The 21,106-nt window shown below is 47.9% G+C and overlaps 6 protein-coding genes across 6 annotated transcripts; 3 read left to right on the top strand and 3 right to left on the bottom strand.

The window, feature by feature from the left end:
- Positions 1 to 360: 360 nt before the first annotated feature.
- On the top strand, positions 361 to 1,008 carry LOC134584719 (histone H1B-like). The gene has a single exon (XM_063440555.1). The coding sequence runs from the start codon at positions 364 to 366 to the stop codon at positions 1,006 to 1,008; it is 645 nt and encodes a 214-aa protein (XP_063296625.1). The 5' UTR covers positions 361 to 363.
- Positions 1,009 to 1,891: 883 nt separating this feature from the next.
- On the top strand, positions 1,892 to 2,206 carry LOC134584710 (histone H4). Its single transcript, XM_063440548.1, has one exon. It carries the CDS (start codon positions 1,895 to 1,897, stop codon positions 2,204 to 2,206), a length of 312 nt encoding a protein of 103 aa, XP_063296618.1. The 5' UTR covers positions 1,892 to 1,894.
- Positions 2,207 to 2,912: 706 nt separating this feature from the next.
- LOC134584707 (uncharacterized) lies at positions 2,913 to 19,592 on the bottom strand. The gene is made up of 4 exons (XM_063440545.1): positions 19,190 to 19,592; positions 18,560 to 18,704; positions 16,642 to 17,223; positions 2,913 to 3,387 (listed from the first exon to the last, which is right to left on the bottom strand). Exons 1-4 carry the CDS (start codon positions 19,590 to 19,592, stop codon positions 2,937 to 2,939), a joined length of 1,581 nt encoding a protein of 526 aa, XP_063296615.1. The 3' UTR covers positions 2,913 to 2,936.
- LOC134584708 (histone H2A type 2-B-like) lies at positions 4,451 to 4,840 on the bottom strand. Its single transcript, XM_063440546.1, has one exon. It carries the CDS (start codon positions 4,838 to 4,840, stop codon positions 4,451 to 4,453), a length of 390 nt encoding a protein of 129 aa, XP_063296616.1.
- Positions 11,713 to 18,451, top strand: LOC134584709 (histone H4-like). The gene is made up of 2 exons (XM_063440547.1): positions 11,713 to 11,734; positions 18,153 to 18,451. Exons 1-2 carry the CDS (start codon positions 11,713 to 11,715, stop codon positions 18,449 to 18,451), a joined length of 321 nt encoding a protein of 106 aa, XP_063296617.1.
- Positions 19,593 to 20,677: 1,085 nt separating the features above from the next.
- LOC134584729 (histone H2A type 2-B-like) lies at positions 20,678 to 21,067 on the bottom strand. The gene has a single exon (XM_063440563.1). It carries the CDS (start codon positions 21,065 to 21,067, stop codon positions 20,678 to 20,680), a length of 390 nt encoding a protein of 129 aa, XP_063296633.1.
- Between the last annotated feature and the right edge of the window lie 39 nt (positions 21,068 to 21,106).

Raw genomic sequence — 21,106 nt, forward strand, 5'->3', positions numbered from 1 at the left:
GAACATCAGGCTCATCCCAAAGGAGATGTGTCAGCTTTCACCGGCTCTGCTAGATCGTGACAACCCTCGGGACCCATGGAGCTGCTAATGAATTCTTGGTTAGATAGTTTAGTACATTCCACGATAGATGGCATCGACCTCCGTCCTCTTATTTTACCTAAATGTATTCGTTTTATCCATTCGGAAACACAGTGTGAGAGCAGAGTGTGAAAAGATGGAGTAGGGACAGTGGAGGGTGTGTCATAAGACTGTATCCAATCAGAGCGTGGTTAGATCAGCCAATAAGATGCTAGCTGGAGATGTATAATTTGGAGGCTGCTGCGGGCGCGTATTATTGCTTGATCTTCATAGAGAATAGTGACCATGTCTGAAGCCGCCCCAGCTCCCGCCGCCGCACCTGCGGTAGAAAGCGCCTCCAAGAAGAAGCAGCCCAAGAAAGCAGCCGGTGTCAAGAAAGCCGCTAAGCCCTCCGGTCCTAGCGTGTCCGAGCTCATTGTCAAAGCTGTGTCCGCTTCTAAAGAGCGCAGCGGGGTGTCCCTGGCAGCTCTGAAGAAGGCTTTGGCTGCTTCTGGTTATGATGTGGAAAAGAATAACAGCCGCCTCAAGCTGGCTCTCAAGGGCTTGGTGACTAAAAGCACTCTCGTCCAGGTCAAAGGAAGCGGAGCTTCCGGCTCCTTCAAGCTCAACAAAAAGCAGGCGGAGAGCAAGGACAAGGCTACCAAGAAAAAGGCACCGGCTAAAGTCAAGAAGCCTGCCCCGAAGAAAGCCACCAAGTCTCCAGCCAAACCTAAGAAGGTAGCTGCAAAGAGCCCGAAAAAGGCCAAAAAGCCGGCCGCCTCCGCTAAAAAGGCCACCAAAAGTCCGAAGAAAGTCAAAGCCGCCAAGCCCAAGAAGGTAGTGAAAAGCCCGGCTAAGAAGACCGTGAAGAGCCCTGCCAAAAAGGCAGCCAAACCCAAAGCCGCAAAGAGTCCTGCAAAGGCTAAAAAGGCAGCTCCCAAAAAGAAATAAGCCTTGCTCGCATTTAATTTTATTTTCCAAACCCCAAAGGCTCTTGTAAGAGCCACCACATTCTCATTTCAGAGCTATATATCAGTGATGGCAACGTGTTTGTTTTGGTGTCATGTCACACATATCGTTCCCCCTCCATCCCTCATTCTAAAGTCAGGAATAACCTAATGAATCCTGTAATCCCAGCATCTAGTGCTCGAAAAGATTACACAGGAATGTATCTTGTCGGTGTGGCTAAGTCCCCGTATACCAGTGCTACACTTGAGCGTTGATTTTTTTTATTTTTTTTGGCTTAGAAATTCCCTCCGTTCTAAGATACTGAGGGTGTTTCTTCATTAAATTGCGAAAGGCCAGTTTTAGTGAGAAACGCATATAATATATAGAATATCACACAGTGTCCTTCCAGACTAGATTTAATGTTATTGCCTTTTTCAGTAAGATAATAAAGCAGAACATATTTTAGGGATTGCGATTTTGTACATGGTGATAATAAAAGGGACTGTCCTCGTCCTCTCTCCACGTGTGAAACGGGCGCTTATTTCGATATTCAAAGAGTGATAAAGCCCAAGAAATGATACCTTGTGCAGTAGCTAAGCCGACTATCAAAGAAACACTAAAGACATGATAAAATGATTATACTTCAAAAGACTTCACGATTGTGAAATCTTTTGAAGCATAAACAGCTTTGGTTTTAAAAGCCAGAACCATTTCGAGCACGGAAGGAGAGGGTTAAGCATATTATTGAGAGGAAAAAAAAAAGTGAAGGGGCGTGTTTAAAACGCCCGCCTCCTTTGCTGCAGGTCCCCATACGGTCCGTCCGAGGAGTATATAAGGAAGAGCTTTGCACAGCATCTCATATCGTTCGTGCAGAAAGAAGAGCAGAACCATGTCTGGCAGAGGCAAAGGAGGAAAGGGTCTCGGAAAAGGTGGCGCTAAGCGTCACAGGAAGGTTCTTCGTGACAACATCCAGGGCATTACCAAGCCTGCAATTCGTCGCCTTGCTCGCAGGGGAGGCGTGAAGCGTATTTCCGGCCTCATCTATGAGGAGACTCGCGGGGTGCTGAAGGTATTCCTGGAGAACGTCATCCGGGACGCCGTCACTTACACCGAGCATGCCAAGAGGAAGACTGTCACCGCCATGGACGTAGTTTATGCTCTTAAGCGCCAGGGCCGCACTCTCTATGGCTTCGGAGGTTAAAACTCGGGCTTGACTTTACCGCACACCCCATTAACCCAAAGGCCCTTTTCAGGGCCACCCACTTTTTCACTAAAAGACTGAACCTAATCACTTTAACCCCTTCCACACCTGATAAATTGCCTGCTATCTACATAGATACACCGAGAAGGAGATAGTAGTAGAGGCTGCTCCCAAACATCTAGACGGGAAAGGTTGCTAAACACTGTATTTGTAGACCGCATTTTTGAACCATCGGAGGATTTGGAGCCGCCTTCTGTTAATGGTAGGGGATGTAAAAAAATATGAGCAAGTACGTACACACACACTGTCAAGAAAGCTCTGGTTTTGGTGTATTGTTACTGTTGCCTACATTTAATACATGCTTGCAGCCACTTAAATAGAAACATTGTTACTAGCTTTGCATATGCACTCCTGTGTTAACTATGTATTCTCCTCTAAGCGAAAAAGTAGTCTTTTTCCTGCTGCCTCTCCACACGATGGATTCTAAATAGTGAAGTTATTGTAAAATCGCCAGTGAAATAGACCAGCAGAGATGATGGCTACATCGTTGCCTGACGTGAAAATGGGATATGTGGGGACATTTGAGCATTGTAGTGTGTGGGCTCCGTAGCTAGCCCGCTCAAAGTCACAGGCTAAAAGACACGTTTTTATGAATGTGTTGGAGCTCGTTCGAGTGCAGATTTGGTGGCTCTTAAAAGAGCCTTTGTGTTTTGTGTTAGCAGGTTTCAACTTAAGCACGTTCGCCTCGGATCCTACGAGCCAGCTGGATGTCTTTGGGCATGATTGTGACCCTCTTAGCGTGGATGGCGCACAAGTTGGTATCCTCAAAAAGACCAACCAGGTAAGCCTCGCTAGCCTCTTGCAGAGCCATGACAGCAGAGCTCTGGAAGCGCAGATCAGTCTTGAAATCCTGAGCGATCTCACGGACAAGGCGCTGGAAGGGCAGCTTGCGGATGAGCAGCTCGGTGGACTTCTGATAACGGCGGATCTCCCTGAGAGCCACAGTTCCTGGACGGTAACGGTGAGGCTTTTTCACTCCCCCGGTAGCTGGGGCGCTCTTTCTAGCAGCTTTGGTGGCTAGCTGCTTGCGGGGAGCCTTGCCTCCGGTCGACTTACGGGCTGTCTGCTTAGTTCTGGCCATTGTAGCAAAACGAAAGGGAATGAACGCTGCTCGCTGTAGCCTGGGCTTTATAGCCGATACGGCGTTTTCATTGGTTCATCAAGTGGGTGGTATGTTCTGATTGGCTGAAAACAAATAGTAAACCATTTCAAAATACCCGCTCAAATCAACTGCTTCTCATCCCCTCCCCCACATTCAAAATGCCCGCTCAAATCAACTGCTTCATCCCCTCCCCCCTCCTCCATCTATTGAGACCACGCGCCCAAAGAAGGGATCTAAGCCTTTAGTGACCCTTCCTGTCCTGACAGCATTTATTATAGACGCTACTAGTTGAAAGGAATGGCAGTGGGCAGTAATGGACGTATTCCTCCCAACATACTTATTAATAGCTGTATAGGCTTTATCGAGGGGGAGGGGTGCATGGGACATTGACCTCTTACACATGCAGAAAGGCCGCTTCTTTCGATGGGATAGAAGCCACGTCTGATAAAGGACTTTCACTCACAGGACGCTCAGTAGCCATACAAATGAGCTCCAGGAGACAGAGCAGCAGGAAATGTTACAAAGCATCCACTTATTGAAACAATGTTTTCAGCCGAGAGGCCAGGCTATTAAGGCTGCGTTAACTCATCCAGCAGCACAGACAACAGAGCTGTAGCGCCGCTAGGATTTGAACGCTCATAGTAGGTTTCACCCGGCATGTCCTCCAGACAGCGGGAGAGGGGGGAATCCTGAGAGTGAGCGACATGTAGAGATGCCCCGCTAAACAAAAGAGGACCTGTACACTATATACACTTGCCCCAATTGGTATTAATTTGCTGCTGCGTTTATCATAGACATGCATGGCAGCCATTGATTTTAACTAGTTCTATAGCTGGAATGTTGGACAGGATATGGACTGCAAATGGGACTCAGTCAGTGCTGTGACAGAAGCGCCCTAATATTTTAGCTTGCTTATGAGCTGCCAGCGTGGTGTGTGTGTGTGTGTGTGTGTGTGTGTAGATACAGGGAACGGTTTGCGCGCAGCAGAACAATTAATCGGCTCTTTGTGGAGAACGTGGGTGGCTCTTAAAAGAGCCTTTGTGTTTGGTAGGTGAGGGAGGCAGGTGCAGCAGCTGTCCGCTTTACTTGCTCTTGGGCTTGTGGCTCTCGGTCTTCTTGGGCAGCAGCACAGCCTGGATGTTAGGCAGGACACCTCCCTGGGCGATAGTCACTCCTCCCAGCAGTTTGTTGAGCTCTTCATCGTTACGGACAGCGAGCTGGAGATGGCGGGGAATGATGCGGGTCTTTTTGTTGTCTCTAGCGGCATTCCCTGCCAGCTCCAGAATCTCAGCGGTCAGGTACTCCAGCACTGCAGCCAGATAGACGGGGGCACCGGCTCCCACACGCTCTGCATAATTGCCCTTCCTCAGCAAACGGTGGACTCTGCCGACTGGGAACTGAAGTCCCGCTCGGGATGAGCGAGTCTTCGCCTTTGCACGGGTCTTTCCACCTTGCTTTCCGCGGCCAGACATGTTTGTTCTTGATTGAATGCAAGAAGATGAAAACTCCTCCCCTACCACAGGCTATTTATAAACACACTGTGCTCTGTGATTGGATGACTTTACAAGCAGCCAATTAGAGACACGTTATACAGGGAACCAATCTATTGCTGGAGCTAGTGTTAAACAGCCGCTTCCTTACGTCATCTGACTTTAGCAACCAATCGCAGGAAGGGAAGCGGAAGGGCCTCATTTACATGGTCCGCCTATAAATAGAACCGCCGGAGCAAGCAGCTTGCTATTCGCTCGCGAGCTAACAGCGTTAATCATGCCTGATCCAGCAAAGTCCGCACCAGCCCCCAAGAAAGGCGCCAAAAAAGCCGTCACCAAGACTCAGAAGAAAGATGGCAAGAAGCGTAGAAAGAGCAGGAAGGAGAGCTATGCCATCTACGTGTACAAGGTGCTGAAGCAGGTCCATCCCGACACCGGCATCTCCTCCAAGGCAATGGGGATCATGAACTCCTTTGTCAATGATATCTTTGAGCGCATCGCAGGAGAAGCTTCTCGCCTGGCTCACTACAACAAGCGCTCCACCATCACCTCCCGGGAGATCCAGACTGCCGTGCGCCTGCTACTACCCGGAGAGCTGGCAAAGCACGCCGTGTCTGAGGGCACCAAGGCTGTCACAAAGTACACCAGCGCCAAGTAAATGTCCGCCTCCCTGACCACCCGCTAACACAAAGGCTCTTTTAAGAGCCACCCACACTGTCTCTCTCAGAGCTGGCATCACACCCATGCATCAACTCTACAGCTTACTTGCTGCCCACCACAAGCTCACGCAAACGTGTAGCTTTCCTTTCACTTAACCCTTTCCATGCTGTCCTGTAACTCTGAAGATCTCGAGCTGCTCGTGTTTGCACATTTTAGACACTTGTATCACTCACATGCTGATTTAGCCACCTAATGCTCAGTTTGCTCCGCTCTATTACTTTAAAGTCTACCTAGATACCGGACTTGATCTTAGAAGATATTCGTTGGGCGGCTGTATATCTAGTAACTGTAGATTAGGGACAGGCTTCTTATTCAGGGTAGCGCTTGAAGTCACATTAGGGATATTATAAAAGCTGCTACTGTAGGAGATCTTATACCTAATACTTTACCAAATGGCTACATGGCCAGGGATTTCACTCGATAAGTGTATCCGTTTCTTTCTCTTTTGTTATAGCCTATTGAAACAATGTTTCACTTCATCCTGATACTGTCTATTACTATGTTGCAACTCATGGAAGCCTAGTATGTGGTTCTAGCGTCTTTTTGCTCACGCTAGTATTTTACTAGACTTTAAAAGGTCTTTTTGACATATATACCTCAAAACAGCTAGTGTGCAATATCTAGCCTACCTACCCTATTTTCTATCATTTCCACTAGTTATGGGGAATGTGCGCAGGCTTACTTTGGAACATTTAGCAGGCTTTTCCCTTTATTGCACATTGGATATGTACGGATTTATTTTTGTAATTGTCTTTATTTTGTGTAAGTCTTGATATTGGTGACTTCTTTTGGGGTATCCCACCCCTTTAGCTTTATTCTTATTAAAGGTTTAGTTGTATCCATTTGTTCAGCCAACCCCCGACTGAATTAGATACCTGTCCTTAGAAAGTATCTACATTAGTCCACATACGATTGTTCATTACTTTTTGGATACATGGAAATCCTCCTTTTTTTTTTTTTTTTTTTGATTTGGTGTTTGCCAGTAAAGAACAATTTAGACCATTGAGGCTTCATCTAAATATCAGCATGATGATTTCAGTGTCTGCAGACATGTTGAGCTTATTAAAGACAATCTGATAAGCCTGTTTTGATCTTAAAGACATAAGCATTTTATTTTTTTTGTAACTTGCCTTTTTTTCCTGTTTATTGCGCCAACACATTATACACTTTCTCACCAGATGTGCCTGTATACACTCAAACAGCGTTTTCCAATTGGTTTTCTGCAGGAACCTATGGTCCAGCGAGAACAAAACTGGAGTTCTGTAGTGATTTGCCCATTGGGTAGCCCATACACTTAAAGAAACCTGATGGGCATTGCTGCAGAGGGACTCGGTAAGCACTGTTTAATTGCCCAACGGAATCCCTGTAGCATGAGATGCTGGGAAGTGACTGACTATCATTACCTCCCAGCTTCAAATAGAAAATGCTGCACTGGAGGGAGAGAGACCGCAGTCGGCACTGAGCAGCGATTTAGGCGGCTGCCTAAGGCCTAACTCGCCATCGGGCAGGCATACTGTGTCAGGTACAAGGACCCCACACCTTGCCCGGTATGCTGCTGGTTGCGAGGTCCCTCCACTCTGTCCTGAGAAGCAGAAAGCCAGCACAGTCTGCAGCTCCGCTGACTATGCAGTGTCTCGCGATCTCTGGCCAATCAGACCGTCGCCGCGGGATACCACTTCAATGCTCTGACTTCTGGATATTGTGAGGCACTGCACAATCTGCAGCTCACACCTGGTGGAGTTGCAGACTGTGCAGTCTCTCAGGGCAAATTGTAGAGAGAGCTTACTGGAGCACCAGGGATCAAAGACACCAGGGGCCACCAGTTGCAATCCCCTCCCTCACTTTCACACCACTGTGCAACCCGCTCCCTTACTGTGTCACCCCGTCTCTCCCTCAGGCACTCTACCACCGTTCAACCTCTACCACCGTGAGGTTGGAGTGCCTCGTGTCGCCTGCTGCGTTCAGATAGCTGGGGTGGTGATTGATGCCACAGTCTGTTCCCCCAGTGGGGACCGGGATAACCCCCACCGGTCCAGAGGGGGGGGGGGGGGTAGGAGACCTGTAGAGACGCTTGGTGTGTCTGGCGTCGGGGTGAGCGGCCGTCTCTCCCCGGCTCCAACTTTAGTAGGCCGCACTCGGCGTTTCGGTTTCCCTGCCTCGACGGGTTTCAGAGGGGTGTCCTTCGGTTCCGCAGTGCATTCCCAGCACGGGTAGCACAACCCGGTGAGTCTGCGGTCAGTGTAGCCGTTGAGTTTGACCCAAATTTGGCCCGTCAGGCGAGAGCTCGTGGTGCCCACGTCTGTACTGCTTGGCGGTCAGGCTCCGCCCCCTGGGTACGGATTTTTATTTAGCTTTCGGGTATTCACCTTTTTTCTCTACTCGCTGACACATATCAAAGGTTTGGCTATATCCCTGTATGATCCGATGATTCGCTTTCCAAATGCCTAATTGCCCTGCAAGGGGAATATCATGGCTGAGCTTCAAAATGCCCATTTGGTATAGTAGTCTTTGTGCCCTTAACGTAATCCTCTAGTTTGTTTGTTTGTCCGGTAGGTTTCCGGGGTTATATTGTATTGAACCATTCATTTCTCCTTGACCTTCTCGTATAGATGCATTTCTGATACTGCTCGATATGCCTCTGCCGGACAATTTGCTAGTTAAAATAGGTGCCCGGTTGTTTGTTGAAACACTTGAATCCACAGACAAAAACAACCTAGACCTCACCACATATAAAACACTTTTGGATAAACGCTCAGAGCTAGCCACCCTTTATGGAACACAAATCAAGAAAAGTCTTCTTCTTACCAGACACCGGTACTATACCCAAGGGGGCAAAGGGGGACGACTATCAGCGCAAGCTCTAAAAACACAAAGACAAACCACATTTATCTCATCCATACAGACTCCACAAGGGACCAAGTCAAATCTGATGGCGGACATCATGCTAGCCTTCCAGGAGTTTTACCACAAACTTTACAACTTGAGGGACTCTCCCCCCAGATGTTACTGACATAAGAGCCTTCCTCAAACAAAGGATCGCCAAGACAATCCCACCCAACGTACAACAAAGACTTGACTCTCCCACAACTAAAGAGGAGTTAGAAGTAGTGATACACTCCCTCCCACAAGGAAAGAGCCCGGGCCCAGATGTCTTCACGGCCAAATACTACAAGAGCTTTTCCATCCAGCTCATACCCCCACTCCTAGACGCACTCAACTCCCTACTTAAAGACAATTCCATACCCCCACAGGCATCGGAAGCCACTATTGCACTCTACCCAAACCAGGTAAAGATTTGACCCAATGTGGGAGTTATTGGCCTATCTCACTTAAAAATATTGATTTAAAAAATGTTCACTAAAACACTAGCTAACCGCCTACGCCTCAAGCTCCCAGAGCTAATTCACCCAGACCAGGCTGGATTTATACAAGGCCGAGAAGCTAAAAAATAATATCACCAAACTCATTAATCTCATGCATCACTCTGAACACACAAACACCCAGACACTGTTACTCTCCAGAGATGCCGAAAAGGCTTTCAACAGGGTGGACTGGTCCCTGATGCTTGCCACCCTGGAACAGATGGGCTTTGGCCCAAACTGGCTAAGGTGGATGGGAGCTATATACTCCAGACCAACGGCTAGGCTACTCGTGAACGGCCAACTCTCACTCCCAGTACCCATCTCCAATAGCACCCCTCTTTGTTTCGTCCTGGTCCTGGAGCCATTCCTCCAGGGAGTTAGAGAAAATCCTAACATCAAGGGTTTCAAATTTGGATGGGCAGAACACAAAATATCAGCATTTGCAGATGACATGCTATTCACGGTCTCCGAACCCAGCTCCTCACTCCCTCATATACTGGAGGAGATGTCTCTCTATAGCAAAGTGTTCACCTTTCATGCCACTCTAGGTAAATGTGAACTCCTCCCACTGAAAGTACTAAACTCGACCAAAACACATCTACAATCAAACTTCCCATTCTCCTGGGGAACAGAGCATATAACATATCTGGGGGTAGCACTACCATCCGTTATCTCACGACTATATGAAACCACCCCCCACCCCCCTGCTAATCCAAGCTAGAACTAAAGATCTTACTAAATGGCACACTTGCAGTTCAGCTGGTTTTGCAGGATAAATATCCTGAAAATTAGTATTCTCCCAAGAATATTATACTTGCTGCAAGTTCTCCCGATCACTCTACCCACAACCTTCTTTGCTGCCATACAAAAACTATTTACGACATTTATTTGGTCCCACAAACGCCCCAGGCTAGCCTATCAGCTGCTCACAAGATCAAAGACGGAGGGGGGTCTGGGGCTGCCAGATGTGGAACGATACCACAGTGCAGTACTATTGGCCAGGATTTATGACTGGACAGGCAAGAACACGACCAAACAATGGGTAGATGTAGAGAATAACATCTTCCGTGTCCCCATACACACAATACCATGGCACAACTCTGGCCAATCCTTCCTTATGCACAAACAACACCCGACCATTACTCCGACACTGAGAATGTGGTCACACATGAGTCATTGGCGGCGGACATATCACCATACCCATCACCGCTATATCCACTGACTCACAATCCGCTCTTCAAGCCTGGTGAATCGGGAGCGGCATACAGATAATATCATACCACAGCATACCTACCTTCACGAGACCTCCTTGACAATGAGGGAGTTAGGCCCCTGTCGTCCCTACACCCGCAGGGAACTCCCACGACCCTTCAAAAATTTCTCTACGATCAACTCATTCACTTTTTGCGGACCAACAAATACCCCCAACAAGGTCACCGAGCACTGACCAAATTCGAACTTACGTGCACCCAATGCACACTCAAAAAGAAACAGGTCAAAACCACATATGCCTACTACAGGACACTAGCCAACCAATCAACCTACTCTACAAAAAACACTGGGAACAAGAACTGCACTTATCTTTCGCAGATAATGACTGGAAGCAAATATTCCTCCTGACACAAAAATCATCCACCAGCTTAGCGACACAAGAAAGTAACTATAAGAAGATAGCTAGATGGCACTACACCCCATCCAAACTCAAATGGGCATTCCCAGGCACGTCCAATAACTGCTGTAGATGACTAGAGGCCATTGGGGACACGGCTCACATCTGGTGGTCATGCACGGTGAACCAAAAGTTCTGGTCACGGATCTCCAGTCTCATACACCTCATAACGGGAACCACCATACCCTACCCACCTTAAACACTCCTATATCTTATATTGCCTCCCTCCATACCAAGGGACACTAGGACCCTAGACATACATCTGCTCAAAGCAGCAAATCTGCTTATCACCCTCCACTGGAAAAAAAAAAAATATACATGACCTCCTGGGAACCCTAGTGTAACTTCATGAACACCAGTCAAACAGACCGATAGTGACACCCAGCTGGAGATAATATGAGACCTTGAACTACCAGCGAATCTATTTGAATATCAACACCCTTATTATTTTTGGTCTTCACTTCCCCTCTATGTCGACTACAAGTATTTCTGTTACTGAATGTGAACTTTGTACTAGACATTATGACTAAAGCAGCAATGTTATACACATTTTTGAAGTATCAATTGTTACATTTGCAAGAATTTTAAAATAAACAATTTCTAAAAAAAAAAGGAAAAAGGAAAAAAAGCCGAACAGACACTGCTTGATCCGTTTTAGGTCAGCTTTGGGATTTCTAGGTAGTCTCAGTAAAATCCATTCTGAGTTCTCCTTATAACCGGCAGAAAAAAAAATATATATATATATATATATATATATATATATATATATATATATATATCTGCGAGCGGTTCAACAGAACACTGCTTGCCGAGACTGGGAGCGACTCCTACCGCACTTCTTATGTGCATATTGGGAGGTGCCGCAGGAACTGCTTTGGACTATTATATGGGAGAAGATTACGAGGACCTCATCACAGTGCATTGGGATGGGGGAATGTGCTAAAACTCTGTGACCACATGGAACAGTTGGCTAAGTTGGTAAAAGAGAACCTCCAAGCTGACAAGGGGTGACAGAAAGTATGGTATGACCGGGGTACCCGACTGCGTAGTTTCCGTGTTGGACAAAAGATTAAACCGGTCTGACATGATTAATTACAGGCGGCATGGCAGGGTCCCTACAAGGTGGTGGAGCATATCTGCAATACCACCTATGTGGTAGCCAGCTGTGCAGATGAGAGAGTAAACTGCTCCTTCCACGTTAATATGCTTAAAGAGTACAAAAAAAGGAAGGACGATGTAACTGCAGTGTGCGCCCCAGCTTCTGAGGATCTAGACAGCCTCGCATTACCTGACTTGCTAGAGGGAGACTCCCAAGTTGACCTTATCGCTCAAGTCAAACTAGGAGACAAACTGACTGATAAAGAAATAGTTCAGGCCCACAAATTATTGAAAGCTAAACGAAAGACCTTCTCCCAAGACCCTGGGTACATCACCCTGGCTGTACACAACGTGGAAATCCCAGGACAAGCACCTATGAGGCAACCACCCCTACCACATTCTCGAGGCAGTCCGGTAAGAGATACGGAAGGATATACAGTAAATGCTGTGACTAGGAGTGATTGAGGCTTCAGACTTGGCTTGTAGTCCTAGTACCGAAGCGGGACGGAACAACACTCTTCTGCGTGGACTACAGGCGACTGAACGATCGGACTCTTACCAACTCTTATCCCATGCCCTGGAGGAACTATTTCATCATATAGCATGGGGACAGTATCTCGCCACAACAGACCTATGCAAGGGCTACTAGCAGATTCACCTGGCCGAGGAGGCTATCCCCAAGTCGGCATTCGTCACCCCGCTTGGCCTATTCCAATATCAGGTCATGCCGTTCTAGATGAAGAATGTCCCAGCCACCTTTCAACGTATGGTGGATAGGTTCCTCAATGGCTTCCAGGAATTTGCACGTGCGTACCTGGACAGCATAGCTATCAATTGTGACTCATAGGAGGAAGATTTCCCATGTAGGGAAGGTTATCGGCCGAATTAGAGCAGCTGGCTTAACTCTGAAGCCAGACAAGTGTCACATTGGTATGGCTGAAGTGCGGTATCTGGGACACAGAGTAGCTGGGAGACTTCTGCCCCTACCCGAGTGGCCACCACACACTGGATAACACAGTTCTACTTCACCCTTTACTAAGTCTTGGCTCGTGTTTTTTTTTAAATTCTTTATTTTATTTGTGCATGAAAAATCACATAAAGCACACAATGCCACAACAGCTAGAGCATGCAGAGCGTCATACATAGATTTACATTGGTTAGGCATTAAAACATAGCACAGTTTTATGGATTATTATCGCATGACAAAGAGTTATATCTAATAATATTATCAATAACAGCGTTAAACTAGGTTATCCAGGTTAGATTGTTATCAGCTATATATCAGAGAATTTACAACATTGAAAACAGGTTAGACTACAATGTTAAACCGGTGAGCTATAAAACCACCTGGTAAGCACGTTAATAGAGGTGAGATATCCCCAGCAGTACCTTTCTACATTAGTAAGCATGTTGGTAGCCTGGCTGTAATCAGGCTAAGTTAAGTAATGACATGCAATTAGCCGGCATAGATGTATCTGTGCCATGGAGTAATAAAACGAAAAAAAAAAAAAACAAATAGATAATGCTGCTTCTATCTATAACAAGCTCGTGTTGGGATAAAGTCACCCTCACAGGCCAGCAGTATGCATAAGGGCTAGTACTCGTGTTCGCCAAGAGGGACAGTTAATGTCCAGGGTGTAGTAGCAGTTTGTGAGTACGTCTCTCAACAGTCATGCTGTCCCAGGGCCGGTCCGACCCTCAGCCTGTTCCCCGTCTGGGAGAGTGCAGCAGGTCTGTGCCAAGGTGCTGGTCATATCGGGTGTTGGGCATTGCATGATGGGTGACTACCTTCGGGTGGGCCCGCTGCGTCTCCGATTTCTCCGATGTAGGAGCCGCTTTAGAGGCTGTTGGCGGTCCCCGCTGTTTGGTAGGCATGTAAGGGGTACGGAGATGAGTGCACCCGCTTGTCAGCTCTGTGTCGGGACGCTTTGTGCGGCTTCCTCCTCCGCTTCCCCGCTTGTGTAGCGCCAGCTTTCCGCCCTGGCTGTGGTGGTTTGTCCCCGTTCTGTGGAGGGCTTGTTGCAGCCGTGGGTCTTGTTTGGCTCTGTTTAGCTTGTTCCCAGTATTGCTCCCAAAAGCGTTCAAATGCCAGGGCAATGGGATCCCTGGAGTCTGGGACAAACTTGGTCACGTGTTGGCGGCCATCTTTGCCCACTCCAAGCCGCACTCTTGCTGGGCTCATGTTTGGGTGAGACAGCTATACTCTGTGCAAGAGAGCTTAATCACTAGGACCCTGTTACAGGTTAGGAAAGTTTGGATAGACCCCAGCCAAGCTGCAGCGGGTAGGGGCTATAGCACTACTGGTGTCCCAGTGATAGCTAGGAAGCAAGCTTGGCAGAGGTGCCCAGTCAGGGTACCATGCAGTCCATCAAAGTGTGTCCAGGATTGTGTGTCCATGAATGGAGACCCCATGCTGGGGGTCTGTGTATAAATTCTGTGTGCCTTGCCTGAATAAACCAGATCTACTCCCAGCACTGGCGTACATACCGCGGTCGCAGGGGTTGCAGCTGCGACTGGGCCCGGCCCACCAGGGGGCCCGGCCACCTAGCGACTCGGTATGTACGCCAGTGTGGGCAGACTCTTCTACTGGGGGGACAAGGAGCTGGCCACATCAGGGCCCCCGAGGCCGGCCCTGGTGTTACCGGGCGCGCGCGCGCGAGGGAGCACTCTCCCCTGAGCGCTCTCTGATCAGCTCCCTTGCGCGCCCCGCACTTATGCTGCAGCCGGAATATGAAGTTATATTCTGGCTCCGGCATCAGTAAAAATGTGCGAGGGAGCTGGGCAGAGAGCGCTCAGGGGACAGTGTTCCCTCACGAGCCAGCAGGACCGGCCGCCGGGCAGCCCCTGGACTGGACTGGAAAGGGAGGCTGCGGGATTAAATCTGAAAAAAAAAGCACACAAAAAACGTGTGTATGTGTGTTAGTGCTACAGTGTGTGTGTGTGTGTGTGTGTGTGTTAGTGCACATTTTTGTGCCAGTGTGTGTGTGTTACTGTGTCTGCTAGTGAGTGTCAGTGAGTGTGTTAGTTTTTGTTTGCGTGTGTTACTGTGTGTTAGTTGTGTGTGTCTGTTATTGAGTGTGTGTCTGTTAGTGAGTGTCAGTGTGTGTGTCTGTGTGTGAGTGAGTGTGTGTGTCTGTTACTGAGTGTGCTAGTTTGTGTGTGTCTGTTAGTGAGTCTGTTAGTGAGTCTAGTGAGTCTTAGGTTAGTGAGTCTAGTGAGTCTTAGGTGTCTTAGTGAGTGTGTGTTTGTCAGTGAGAGTGTGTGTTTTATAAGTGAGTGTGTATGTGTCTCTGTCTGTCACTGAGTGTGTCTTTGGCAGTAAATTTGTGTGTCTGTTAGCTAGTGTGTATGCGTCTGTTCGTGAGAGTGTGTGTGTGTTTTAAACCCCTTAAGCACTTACCTTTCTCCAGCGCCGGACTCCCTTGGCGCTGGGGATCCCTCCGCCCCGACCTGCCTCTCAGCTCCCAATGCGCATGCGTGGCAAGAGCCGCGCGCGCATTCAAACCGCCCATAGAAAAGCATTACTCAATGCTTTCCTATGGACGTCGAGCGTCTTCTCACTGTGATTTTCACAGGGAGAATCGCGGAAGCGCCTCTAGCCGCTGTCAGTGACACAGCCACTAGAGGCTGGATTAACCATCAGTGAAACATAGCAGTTTCTCTGAAACTGCTATGTATTCAGCTGCAGGGTTAAACTAGAGGGCCCTGGAACCCAGACCACTTCATTGAGCTGAAGTGATCTGGGTGTCTAAAGTGGTCCTTTAAGTGTATGTGTATCTGCATACACTTGCGTACATACCGCGGTCGCAGCCCTGCAACCCGGAGCCTGCCGCCATCTGTTGCGACCCCGGCCCGCGCAGAGTAAGTGCGGGGGGAAGGGCACGGATCAATTTTAGCACCGGGGCCCCATGGGTCGTGTGTACGCCACTGACTCCCAGCATTACGTTTAGACAAATGTATTTGTGGAAAGCTGTACTAGCTAATACAACGGGAAAGGGAATCCATGAAGGTGATACCCTGGTGGTCCGCCACACAGATCAACATGTTAGCTCCTAATTTGGTGCTAAAATCAGGACAATTTTTGCTGTCATGTTTTTATCATGATTTGAAATAGCATTGAAATGTTTTTGATGTTTTGGAAAAAAGTCCCTAGAGTGCGGAACTCATTGCTGTTGTTTAAGGTGCCAGACCTACACCAGGCTTCATAAAGGATTTCCTGGAGAACACAGTGTGTGTGTTTTAATATAACTGGTCTTAGTTGTTGTTAGAGGGTAAACATAGATATATAACATACAATTATGTAATTATGTAATTTAAAAATTGCCACGACTAAGAGCTCTTCTGCTATGATCTTACTACATCCTACCTGAGCTACCTGTCTGAACAAACGAGGATCAAAATCCCTTTTCTCTGTTTCTTTACGACACGAGCTTCAACCCACCTTGATAACACGGGCCCCTTCCCTTTCTTGCATAAGAGTGAGAAAGAAAACCTTGGAATATATTCTTTTAATAGTTATCACAGTAATGTTTGTGGAGAACATCAGGCTCATCCCAAAGGAGATGTGTCAGCTTTCACCGGCTCTGCTAGATCGTGACAACCCTCGGGACCCATGGAGCTGCTAATGAATTCTTGGTTAGATAGTTTAGTACATTCCACGATAGATGGCATCGACCTCCGTCCTCTTATTTTACCTAAATGTATTCGTTTTATCCATTCGGAAACACAGTGTGAGAGCAGAGTGTGAAAAGATGGAGTAGGGACAGTGGAGGGTGTGTCATAAGACTGTATCCAATCAGAGCGTGGTTAGATCAGCCAATAAGATGCTAGCTGGAGTTGTATAATTTGGAGGCTGCTGCGGGCGCGTATTATTGCTTGATCTTCATAGAGAATAGTGACCATGTCTGAAGCCGCCCCAGCTCCCGCCGCCGCACCTGCGGTAGAAAGCGCCTCCAAGAAGAAGCAGCCCAAGAAAGCAGCCGGTGTCAAGAAAGCCGCTAAGCCCTCCGGTCCTAGCGTGTCCGAGCTCATTGTCAAAGCTGTGTCCGCTTCTAAAGAGCGCAGCGGGGTGTCCCTGGCAGCTCTGAAGAAGGCTTTGGCTGCTTCTGGTTATGATGTGGAAAAGAATAACAGCCGCCTCAAGCTGGCTCTCAAGGGCTTGGTGACTAAAAGCACTCTCGTCCAGGTCAAAGGAAGCGGAGCTTCCGGCTCCTTCAAGCTCAACAAAAAGCAGGCGGAGAGCAAGGACAAGGCTACCAAGAAAAAGGCACCGGCTAAAGTCAAGAAGCCTGCCCCGAAGAAAGCCACCAAGTCTCCAGCCAAACCTAAGAAGGTAGCTGCAAAGAGCCCGAAAAAGGCCAAAAAGCCGGCCGCCTCCGCTAAAAAGGCCACCAAAAGTCCGAAGAAAGTCAAAGCCGCCAAGCCCAAGAAGGTAGTGAAAAGCCCGGCTAAGAAGACCGTGAAGAGCCCTGCCAAAAAGGCAGCCAAACCCAAAGCCGCAAAGAGTCCTGCAAAGGCTAAAAAGGCAGCTCCCAAAAAGAAATAAGCCTTGCTCGCATTTAATTTTATTTTCCAAACCCCAAAGGCTCTTGTAAGAGCCACCACATTCTCATTTCAGAGCTATATATCAGTGATGGCAACGTGTTTGTTTTGGTGTCATGTCACACATATCGTTCCCCCTCCATCCCTCATTCTAAAGTCAGGAATAACCTAATGAATCCTGTAATCCCAGCATCTAGTGCTCGAAAAGATTACACAGGAATGTATCTTGTCGGTGTGGCCAAGTCCCCGTATACCAGTGCTACACTTGAGCGTTGATTTTTTTTATTTTTTTTGGCTTAGAAATTTCCTCCGTTCTAAGATACTGAGGGTGTTTCTTCATTAAATTGCGAAAGGCCAGTTTTAGTGAGAAACGCATATAATATATAGAATATCACACAGTGTCCTTCCAGACTAGATTTAATGTTATTGCCTTTTTCAGTAAGATAATAAAGCAGAACATATTTTAGGGATTGCGATTTTGTACATGGTGATAATAAAAGGGACTGTCCTCGTCCTCTCTCCACGTGTGAAACGGGCGCTTATTTCGATATTCAAAGAGTGATAAAGCCCAAGAAATGATACCTTGTGCAGTAGCTAAGCCGACTATCAAAGAAACACTAAAGACATGATAAAATGATTATACTTCAAAAGATTTCACGATTGTGAAATCTTTTGAAGCATAAACAGCTTTGGTTTTAAAAGCCAGAACCATTTCGAGCACGGAAGGAGAGGGTTAAGCATATTATTGAGAGGAAAAAAAAAAAGTGAAGGGGCGTATTTAAAACGCCTGCCTCCTTTGATGCAGGTCCCCATACGGTCCGTCCGAGGAGTATATAAGGAAGAGCTTTGCACAGCATCTCATATCGTTCGTGCAGAAAGAAAAGCAGAACCATGTCTGGCAGAGGCAAAGGAGGAAAGGGTCTCGGAAAAGGTGGCGCTAAGCGTCACAGGAAGGTTCTTCGTGACAACATCCAGGGCATTACCAAGCCTGCAATTCGTCGCCTTGCTCGCAGGGGAGGCGTGAAGCGTATTTCCGGCCTCATCTATGAGGAGACTCGCGGGGTGCTGAAGGTATTCCTGGAGAACGTCATCCGGGACGCCGTCACTTACACCGAGCATGCCAAGAGGAAGACTGTCACCGCCATGGACGTAGTTTATGCTCTTAAGCGCCAGGGCCGCACTCTCTATGGCTTCGGAGGTTAAAACTCGGGCTTGACTTTACCGCACACCCCATTAACCCAAAGGCCCTTTTCAGGGCCACCCACTTTTTCACTAAAAGACTGAACCTAATCACTTTAACCCCTTCCACACCTGATAAATTGCCTGCTATCTACATAGATACACCGAGAAGGAGATAGTAGTAGAGGCTGCTCCCAAACATCTAGACGGGAAAGGTTGCTAAACACTGTATTTGTAGACCGCATTTTTGAACCATCGGAGGATTTGGAGCCGCCTTCTGTTAATGGTAGGGGATGTAAAAAAATATGAGCAAGTACGTACACACACACTGTCAAGAAAGCTCTGGTTTTGGTGTATTGTTACTGTTGCCTACATTTAATACATGCTTGCAGCCACTTAAATAGAAACATTGTTACTAGCTTTGCATATGCACTCCTGTGTTAACTATGTATTCTCCTCTAAGCGAAAAAGTAGTCTTTTTCCTGCTGCCTCTCCACACGATGGATTCTAAATAGTGAAGTTATTGTAAAATCGCCAGTGAAATAGACCAGCAGAGATGATGGCTACATCGTTGCCTGACGTGAAAATGGGATATGTGGGGACATTTGAGCATTGTAGTGTGTGGGCTCCGTAGCTAGCCCGCTCAAAGTCACAGGCTAAAAGACACGTTTTTATGAATGTGTTGGAGCTCGTTCGAGTGCAGATTTGGTGGCTCTTAAAAGAGCCTTTGTGTTTTGTGTTAGCAGGTTTCAACTTAAGCACGTTCGCCTCGGATCCTACGAGCCAGCTGGATGTCTTTGGGCATGATTGTGACCCTCTTAGCGTGGATGGCGCACAAGTTGGTATCCTCAAAAAGACCAACCAGGTAAGCCTCGCTAGCCTCTTGCAGAGCCATGACAGCAGAGCTCTGGAAGCGCAGATCAGTCTTGAAATCCTGAGCGATCTCACGGACAAGGCGCTGGAAGGGCAGCTTGCGGATGAGCAGCTCGGTGGACTTCTGATAACGGCGGATCTCCCTGAGAGCCACAGTTCCTGGACGGTAACGGTGAGGCTTTTTCACTCCCCCGGTAGCTGGGGCGCTCTTTCTAGCAGCTTTGGTGGCTAGCTGCTTGCGGGGAGCCTTGCCTCCGGTCGACTTACGGGCTGTCTGCTTAGTTCTGGCCATTGTAGCAAAACGAAAGGGAATGAACGCTGCTCGCTGTAGCCTGGGCTTTATAGCCGATACGGCGTTTTCATTGGTTCATCAAGTGGGTGGTATGTTCTGATTGGCTGAAAACAAATAGTAAACCATTTCAAAATACCCGCTCAAATCAACTGCTTCTCATCCCCTCCCCCACATTCAAAATGCCCGCTCAAATCAACTGCTTCATCCCCTCCCCCCTCCTCCATCTATTGAGACCACGCGCCCAAAGAAGGGATCTAAGCCTTTAGTGACCCTTCCTGTCCTGACAGCATTTATTATAGACGCTACTAGTTGAAAGGAATGGCAGTGGGCAGTAATGGACGTATTCCTCCCAACATACTTATTAATAGCTGTATAGGCTTTATCGAGGGGGAGGGGTGCATGGGACATTGACCTCTTACACATGCAGAAAGGCCGCTTCTTTCGATGGGATAGAAGCCACGTCTGATAAAGGACTTTCACTCACAGGACGCTCAGTAGCCATACAAATGAGCTCCAGGAGACAGAGCAGCAGGAAATGTTACAAAGCATCCACTTATTGAAACAATGTTTTCAGCCGAGAGGCCAGGCTATTAAGGCTGCGTTAACTCATCCAGCAGCACAGACAACAGAGCTGTAGCGCCGCTAGGATTTGAACGCTCATAGTAGGTTTCACCCGGCATGTCCTCCAGACAGCGGGAGAGGGGGGAATCCTGAGAGTGAGCGACATGTAGAGATGCCCCGCTTAACAAAAGAGGACCTGTACACTATATACACTTGCCCCAATTGGTATTAATTTGCTGCTGCGTTTATCATAGACATGCATGGCAGCCATTGATTTTAACTAGTTCTATAGCTGGAATGTTGGACAGGATATGGACTGCAAATGGGACTCAGTCAGTGCTGTGACAGAAGCGCCCTAATATTTTAGCTTGCTTATGAGCTCCCAGCGTGGTGTGTGTGTAGATACAGGGAACGGTTTGCGCGCAGCAGAACAATTAATCGGCTCTTTGTGGAGAACGTGGGTGGCTCTTAAAAGAGCCTTTGTGTTTGGTAGGTGAGGGAGGCAGGTGCAGCAGCTGTCCGCTTTACTTGCTCTTGGGCTTGTGGCTCTCGGTCTTCTTGGGCAGCAGCACAGCCTGGATGTTAGGCAGGACACCTCCCTGGGCGATAGTCACTCCTCCCAGCAGTTTGTTGAGCTCTTCATCGTTACGGACAGCGAGCTGGAGATGGCGGGGAATGATGCGGGTCTTTTTGTTGTCTCTAGCGGCATTCCCTGCCAGCTCCAGAATCTCAGCGGTCAGGTACTCCAGCACTGCAGCCAGATAGACGGGGGCACCGGCTCCCACACGCTCTGCATAATTGCCCTTCCTCAGCAAACGGTGGACTCTGCCGACTGGGAACTGAAGTCCCGCTCGGGATGAGCGAGTCTTCGCCTTTGCACGGGTCTTTCCACCTTGCTTTCCGCGGCCAGACATGTTTGTTCTTGATTGAATGCAAGAAGATGAAAACTCCTC

This window comes from Pelobates fuscus, unplaced genomic scaffold (genome assembly GCF_036172605.1).
Source record: "Pelobates fuscus isolate aPelFus1 unplaced genomic scaffold, aPelFus1.pri scaffold_46, whole genome shotgun sequence".
In the NCBI taxonomy this organism is placed as follows: domain Eukaryota; kingdom Metazoa; phylum Chordata; class Amphibia; order Anura; family Pelobatidae; genus Pelobates; species Pelobates fuscus.